Here is an 8,591-nt window from a genome sequence, read left to right as displayed (position 1 = left end):
CACACAAGTTTCAGCTCATCTGGCCTATTGGGTTTTGTGAAGATTTTTCTAAGAAATTTCCTTGGTCCTTGATTTTCACAACTTTGAATCCCCTTTGCCTCAGGATGCTTTGTGCCAAGTTTGGTTGAAATTGGTCCAGTGGTTCCGGAGAAGATGTCGAAAATGTAAAAAGTTTACAGACAAACGGACTGACAGACAGAAGGACTGACGACAGAAAAAAATGTGATCAGAATAGCTCACTTGAGCTTTCAGGTCAGGTGAGCTAAAATTCTTCCTACTACCACACATATGGGGAAAAACTAAATGAATAGTAATGAAGCCCCTTACTAAAATTGTGAAATTCATGGCCCCTGGGTCAGGGGTTCAGACCGTAGAGTGGGGCTTACATGGTCATATAGTAAAAATAAAACAAATCTTAGAAAACCTTCTTCTCTACTCCCCTAAATATTTGAGAACAACTGAATGAATGGTTATGATGTCATGAAGCCCTCAACCTAAATTGTGAAATTCATGACCCCTGTCTACTATATTGCTCTATTATAGCAAAATAGTAAAATGTTTTAGACCTTAAAAACTCCACCCATATATTTGAGAAAAAAATAAATACATGATAATGTCCACCAAGTGCTTCATCTAAAATGAAATTCATTGTCCCTCGAACAAGGATTCAGGCCCCAAAACTGCGCCAATCTGGCCACATAGTAATATTGTATTGATTTAATACTTTTTTCTGTACTATCACATATGTGGGAGTTAAAGTCATGTATTTTCATTAATGGCCATAATGTCCTGATGTTGATAAGTCGATTGGATTCTTCTGTTTTAAATAAAACATGTATAATAACCATCTTTAGTGTATCTATGAAAACATATAAACATAAAAGCTATCTTGAAAGTTAACAAATATGGGAACATTGTTTTCTATCAGTCTTGCATCTTTTCAATATTCGGTCATGCAATCTATTTTCATAGTTTTTCAGTTTTTACCAAGATTATAGGTTTCATTGTCCTTGTTGCAAGATTTTAGGATGGAATTTTAGGATGGAATTATCTCATGTCAATGTAATGGCGTACAAAAACATCCGTTCTTTTTTTTTTTAACTTTAAGAAAACCAATTATTAAATTTCAAGAAAGAACAATCAAATGTGACTTATCTAGATCTAAGATAAACTCTACATGTAAACTTGTCATTGATCTATATTTGTTCGTTAGTCTAAGACGACTCCATTAAAAAAATAAAATCATTCGTGGAATTTTTCGTAACGCCTTAAGGAGGTTGGCACCTGAAATAATAGTAATGCCAAGCATCCGAAAACCACTTGGATATAAAGATTGGAACCTAAAATTTTCATTTATTTCATTTGTGACCAATGTCACAAGCCATTTTTTTTTTTTTTTTAGAAATATAGGGTCCCAAACAGAAATGATAATTTTCCTGAAATTTTTGCAAAACTTTGACATGAAAATTGATAATTTGAAGAAATCAAACAAATATTTATAGTTTAAACTATTATTTAGATATGATTTTTATACAGTATGAAGTTGAACACAAGTAGTGACTACAAAAGTAAAATCTAAGTCAAAGTTTAAAAAAAATCTTGCTTAAATGGTGGCTGCAAAGGCCAGTACATAAGAAACACAGCAAGATATGTTACAAAATTTTGGAGTAATCAAATTATAACGCAAATAAAAAATATTTGAGTATTGTCATCCTTCCAAAACTTTGCACACAAAAAGATTTATACACATTTAATGTCTCATTTAAAAGTTAAACAAGTTGGAGTCACATCTCAAAAATTTGAGGTACAGCATGAAATAAGCTAATTTTAGGCCAAAATTGGAGTTAATTTTTTATGAACTTCTATGAAATATAAGCTAAATATGCCAAAATAAACGTATAAAAATATTAAAATATTGTTTTAATATGTTTTAGAACATCATGAATCTATCGTAATACACAAATTATCTAGAAGTTTGGTCTGCGTTGAAAATTAGGAGGCTAAAGTAACAGTACTCTAAAACTAGTGAGTTCTGAAAGTTGTTCATTTCCTTATTGAAAACTTCTGGCATAAAATATAGCCCCTCACTAAACTCTGTAAAAATGTAATTTTTTAACAAGAGGCCCATGGGTCACATCGCACACCTGAGGAACAATAGGTATGATAAAATCAGCTTGATGGAGTCACAATACAAACACTCTGGACAAAGTACAATAATACATGTAGATCCTGTATAAATAAAATCCATTTTCCCCCTGGATATTCTTATGTTCATAATCATTAGTCCCCTTTCTAACAGGATGATTTTATAGTCATATCACATGTAGAGTATTGCAGTTCTCAAAAAGATCCTTAACAATTGTTTATATATGGGATATAAAACTACATCAAACTCTGAACCTTCTTGTGAGGCCGAAGAATTGTCCTGGAGACAAAGTCTTAACAGTTATAAAGAATCATCTGGCTGATTAGTTTCTGAGAAGAAGATTTTTAAAGATTTACTCTATATATTCCTATGTAAAACTTTAACACCCCCCCCCCAATGTGGCCCCACCCTACCCCCAGGGATAATGATTTTCACAACTTTGAATCTACACTACCTGAGGAGGCTTCCAGTCAAGTTTCAGCATTCCTGGCTGATAAGTTTCTGAGAAGAAGATTTTTAAAGATTTACTCTATATATTCCTATGTAAAACTTCAAGCCCCCATTGTGACCCCACCCTACCCCCGGGGGTCATGAGTTTCATTCCTGGCTGATTAGTTTCTGAGATTAAGATTTTAAAAGATTTACTCTTAGATTCCTATGTAAAACTTTAACACCCACTATGGTGGCCCCACCCTACCCACGGGGGTCATGATTTTCACAACACCTAAGGATACTTTTACACAAGTTTCAGCTTTCCTGGCTGATTAGTTTCTGAGAAGAAGATTTTTAAAGATTTACTCTATATATTCCTATGTGAAACGTTAACACCCACTATGGTGGCCCCACCCTACTCCCGGGGGGTCATGATTTTCACAACTTGGAATCTACACTACATGAGGATGCTTCCACACAAGTTTCAGCTTTCCTGGCTGATTAGTTTCTGAGAAGAAGATTTTTAAACGATTTACTCTATATAATCCTATGTAAAACTTCGAGCCCCCATTGTGACCCCACCCTACCCCCGGGGGTCACAATTTTCACAACTTTGAATCTACACTACCTGAGGATGCTTCCACACAAGTTTCAGCTTTCCTGGCTGATTAGTTTTTGAGAAGAAGATTTTTAAAGATTTACTCTATATTTTCCAATGTAAAACTTCGAGCCCCCATTGTGGCCCCACCCTACCCCCAGGGGTCATGGACTTCACAACTTTGAATCTACACTACCTGAGAATACTTCCACACAAGTTTCAGCTTTCCTGACTTTATGATTCTTGAGAAGAAAATTTTAAAAAATTTCTCGAAATTTTTCATTAATTTCTAATTATCTCCCTTTGAAAACGGGTGTGACCCTTATTTTTCACAACTTTGAATCCCCTTTGCCTAAGGATGATTTGTGCTAAGTTTGGTTGAAATTGGTCCAGGAGTTCTTTAGAAGATGTTGAAAATGTGAAAAGTTTACGGACAGACGGACGACAGACAAAATGTGATCAGAATAGCTCACTTGAGCTTTCAACTCAGGTGAGCTAAAAAAAACCAATTGTATTCAATAAAGTTTGTTTGGCATTGTAAAATATAAATATACTACTAGAATTAATCTGTGATACAGAATTTTCAAACAAGAGGTGACCCAAAATAGCTAATCAAAACCTAAGGAGCGAACCTCTTTAAAATCTTTCCGCCTTGCACTGGCATCCTCGTATCATTTCAAACTTTGTAAATAAGCTGATTGATTAATTTGAATTTCCGGCAAAGGATGTCGGATTAAAATTTAATTTTCTTTCTTAACCAATCTATAAATGAATTTTCATAAACAACTTCTTAAAATATTTGATATCCAATCAGATATTCCTTGTTGTTTTCTATAATATTTACAATTTTCAATGACTTTGTCTGTGATAACACTATTCGATTCGATTTTGTAATGTACAGTAAAATAGATGCAGATGACGTATTGCTGGGACACAAGCGGGGTTTGAATAATTAATATTCTAATATTAAATGGTAAATAAATATACCAGTAAGTAATAAGGAATCATTCTTTGAATATTGTTAGGTGACATTTTTGGTCGGGGCATGATCAAATCCAATAATGATAGATTTCATCACGCCCCGACCAATATTATCACCTCATAATACTCAAAGAATGATTCCTTATTCTTTAACTAAATGTAAATCATTTACAAGCCTTCGAAATAAAGTTTAAAAAGTTAACCAAAGTGCATATTTGATATAAAATACAAATTGTACATAAATGATAAAACCTATGAGCAGAAGAAATAATATTCAGTTTTGTAAAATCCTAGATTTGTTTTTGAATCAAAACAATCGCCTTATTTTTGAAACTGTTTACAATTAATTTGTTTTTGAATCGAAATTGTATTTTACCCATAAATGATAAATGGCAATTGTGTTTTTTGTTGACTATTATCAGGTTTAATTCCATGCAGTCATGTGTGTATATCAGACAAATAAGTACTAATTGTTTACTATAGAAATTTAATGAATGTCTTCTATCCGTAAACATATTTTTAACAGCGAGAAAAGTGTTAATAGACATGTATTTCTCGGTAAACCCACGATCGCTCACTGGTATATAAAGTCAAACACAGCTGAAAGCTGCACATAAAGCGACGAAATGCCGATTTTAAAAGAAAACAGAAGAATTTCAGCACTTAGAAAAGGAATAGTGTGCTTAGCAGCAGACAAAATGCTAACGAATGACAGAGAGAATTCGGAATCTTGTAGTAATCTAAATCGCCACACGTTGACAGGAACCAAGGACAAGGTGCGTTCACTCTCTGTGAATAATCCTCGTAAGATTGCATGTGTTGAAACACGGTTCGTCATTGACCACCGAAGATTTAGTCATTCAGACGCCTTTGTAAAGCATAAAATCAACTTCCAAGTTAAAAACAGAGGTCTTGTTCTGAAAAACAATAATGATGTGCAAAAAGAAATGCGACCAAGCAAACTCAAATGTAAATCTGCATCCTCGAAATCAGCAAATGACTTTAACTGGGTGCCAATTCCGTATGATGAAAAAAATGTAGGCAAGCTTATTGAGGTATACGGTAAATCCAACGTTGGAAGAAAAAGTTTTCTTCACCTTCTGCAGTCATCAGAAAATCTTTCATGCAAAGGTAGGAGGACTTTGTATCTTAGGTTTTTTGGGTTTTTTTATTACTTTTTTTAAATTTTTACAGGAATTTTTTTTTTTTAAATGTACAGTATCTGCATTTCAGGTCAGCAATACGCCACCATCATGTGTACAAATTCTGATTCCTTGAGGTGTTTTACCTTTGAGAAAAAAGATGCTCTTTACGAAACAGTAAGTGATATGAAAATTGCTTCCTACAATGATAATGTCAAACGGACAAAATGCAAACTGATAACAATATACACTAGATTAATTAATCATATTATTTTTTAAATTGCAGACGTCGAGTGAGGACGAAGAGGCAGACGCTTGTATCGTCATGTTCGCTGTTTCGGACAAAGCTTCATTTCAGTTCGCGAAACTCTGCGTCCAGAACATCAGGAAGAATCATCGAGAGAACATTCCTATATTTCTTGTGGCAAACAAATCAGACATGATTCGGTATCGCAAGGTATCAACAAATGGTAAGCTATTTCAGACTTCTTTTCAAAGTTCTGGCCTTTACATAAAAAAATGAAATTTACAAGTTTTTGTATTCATATAATGTAAGTTACGCCCGAGTTTTTTTTTAATTAACATTTTTTTAAATTTCAAATCGTATATTTCCCCTTCAGAAGCCATACGAGTAGCTGATATTCACAACTGCCAGTATTTCGAAACTTCTCTTACGATGAAGTACAATTTGGACGAACTGTTCAGAGAAATCATTAAGCAGGTAGACGAATCTGTGACAGAGACACAGAAACAATGTTTCCATGGATTTGTCAACGCTGTCCGACGTAGACTTCAGCGTGCTTTCACAAGATAAGAAACGCTGCGTGCTCTCAAGTGTGATAATTGCTGACCAAGTCAATTGAAAACCAAAAACGAAAAAATATTAACACTCTTATACAATGTGGAAATATCAATAAATGATGAAAAACTGGTGTACAATGATCCTTTTTAATATATGTATCTTAAAGTTGAAACATGTATTGTTTGGTTCTTAACTTACTGAACCAAGAAGCTGACTAAATATCAAATTCCTTTAAATATTAACAATTCAACGCAAATTGTGATAGAAATTCTTTTCCAGTATATACGGTTATTTTGAGAAGTTTTCTATAAAATGCATTTATCCAATAATATATCTTATATCAAATGACGTAATAATCAAAATTGATTCTCATCAGAAATTTTTTTGGTAAATGCAATTTTACCTACACAGTTAAAGTAGAAGCAGATAAAATTTAGTCAAAATAAGATTATATTTATATACAATTTCATTTAATTTTAAATTTTCTACTTATGCAACAAGACTGAGAGAGGTTTTGTTTACCAAAACTTTTGTTATTAAAAGAAACTACTTCATTGAAATGGTGACCATATCCGCAAATAAAATGTCTTTAATAAGTGGATTTTAACATTGAACGAGATTTCACGAAAAATCTAACTCAATACTATAAGAGTAATTTGTGACAGAAAATAAATCATTTCATATTATAGTGAAACATATTTTTTTATTAAAAGAAACATATTTTTAAAATCAAATATATTTTTCTTTACTGGAAAGAAATGACACAATTAATGTTACTTTTGATGCATCTTTGAGGAATCAATCATGGTTTGCACATTATATCAGGACGTCCTAAAGAGGTTCACTCCTTAGGTTTTGGTTAGCCAAATAAACTTTATTACATTTTTACAGAGTTTAGTAAGGGACTATATTTTGTGGCGGAAGTTTTTTAAGAAGGAAACGAACAATTTTCATAACTCAATGTTTTAGAGTACTGTTACTTTAGCTTCCTAATTTTCCGCGCAGACCAAGCTTCTAGATAGTTTGTGTATTACGATAGATTCGTGATATTCTGAAAAACATATTCAAACAATATTTTGATATTTCTATCGATATATTTTGGCATATTTAGCCTATATTTCATAGAAGTTAAGAAAAAATTAACTCCAATTTTGGTCTAAAATTTGCTTAATTCATGCTATATCTCAAATTTTTGAGGTGTGACCCCTACTTGTTTTACTTTTGAATGATACATTAAATGTATGTCTATTTGTATGCAAAGTTTTGGAAAGATTACATTACATTAATTTTTTTGTTTTCGTTACAATTTGATAACTCTAAATTTTAGTAACATCTGTTGTTGTGTTCATTATGTACTGCCAGTTAAGCAATAATTTTAAACTTTGACTTAGATTTTACATTTATAGTCACCACATGTGTTCAACTTCATACTGTATTAAGATCATAACTAAATAATAGTTTAATTTATAAATATTTGATTTCTTCAAATTATTAGTTTCTATGTCAAATCTTAGCAACATTTTCAGGAAAGTATTCATTTCTGTTTGGGGCCCTATATCTAAAAAAATGGCATCTGACATGGGTCACAAATGAAAGAAATGAACATTTAGGTCCCCATCTTTATACCTAAGTGGTTTTTAGATGATTGGCATTACTATTATTTCAGGTGCCAACATCCTCAAGTTGAATTTAATGATCCTCTAAAAATGGTGACATCACTTGGCAACAACGTGCTGCTTCCTTTCTATGCTTGACCCTGTGTTTCAAGACTCTTTATGGGTTTCCTAGAAACATTTGTAGGATGAAATTGACAACGAATTCGAGATCTCTTTGATATAAGAACACCAATAATGCGCACGGTGGTGGTTTAAAAACATAATTTCGGCTGTTTCAATTTCAATAGCCGCCCGATTGTTGAACAAAAGTCAAATATTTGTATTAATCAGGCGAATCATATCATCTTTTAATTAGAAACAAGAGATGATTGTAAAACACTTATACCTCCTCCCTCCCTTGGAAACATCTCCAAAGAAAATGAACGGAATCTACAAATAATTGGAATTTTTTTAAGTCCAAGGCACATAAGACTGTCGAAAATTGCTCGATCGTATCGAAAATCGAAGTTGACCTAGATATTATTATGATAAACCTGTATACTAAATTTCATTTTCATATGTGCATCCTCTGCAAAGAAAATGAACGGAAACTGCAAATAATTGGAATTTTTCTACGTCCAAGGGGCATAACTCTGTTGAAAATTGCTCCCTCGCACTCAAAATCAAAGTTGACCTAGATACTATTATGATTAACCTGTATACCAAATTTCATTTCAATATGTGCATCCTCTTCGAAAAAAATGAATGGAAACTGCAAATAATTGGAATTTTTCTACGTCCAAGGGGCACAACTCTATCGAAAATTGCTCGATCTCACCCAAAATCGAACTTGACCTATACTAAATTTCATTTTGTGCATACTTTGCGAAGAAAA

The 8,591-nt window shown here is 32.7% G+C and overlaps 1 protein-coding gene across 1 annotated transcript; it reads left to right on the top strand.

The window, feature by feature from the left end:
- The first annotated feature begins 4,658 nt into the window (after positions 1–4,658).
- On the top strand, positions 4,659–6,316 carry LOC105339503 (GTP-binding protein GEM). Its single transcript, XM_011445073.4, has 4 exons — positions 4,659–5,288; positions 5,391–5,476; positions 5,586–5,769; positions 5,920–6,316. Exons 1-4 carry the CDS (start codon positions 4,784–4,786, stop codon positions 6,111–6,113), a joined length of 969 nt encoding a protein of 322 aa, XP_011443375.3. The 5' UTR covers positions 4,659–4,783; the 3' UTR covers positions 6,114–6,316.
- The last annotated feature ends 2,275 nt before the right edge of the window (positions 6,317–8,591 follow it).

This window comes from Magallana gigas, chromosome 3, assembly GCF_963853765.1.
Source record: "Magallana gigas chromosome 3, xbMagGiga1.1, whole genome shotgun sequence".
Lineage (NCBI taxonomy): Eukaryota > Metazoa > Mollusca > Bivalvia > Ostreida > Ostreidae > Magallana > Magallana gigas.
Note: the sequence above shows the minus strand (reverse complement) of the source record. Positions and strands in the feature narration are given on the sequence as shown.

Excerpts from the sequence above, each read along its gene's own strand:
- LOC105339503 (XM_011445073.4), top strand. The coding sequence starts at position 4,784 with ATGCCGATTTTAAAAGAAAACAGAAGAATTTCAGCACTTAGAAAAGGA. Across the intron at positions 5,289-5,390 it reads AGAAAATCTTTCATGCAAAG|GTCAGCAATACGCCACCATC; the intron begins GTAGGAGGACTT and ends TCTGCATTTCAG. Across the intron at positions 5,770-5,919 it reads TCGCAAGGTATCAACAAATG|AAGCCATACGAGTAGCTGAT; the intron begins GTAAGCTATTTC and ends TTTCCCCTTCAG.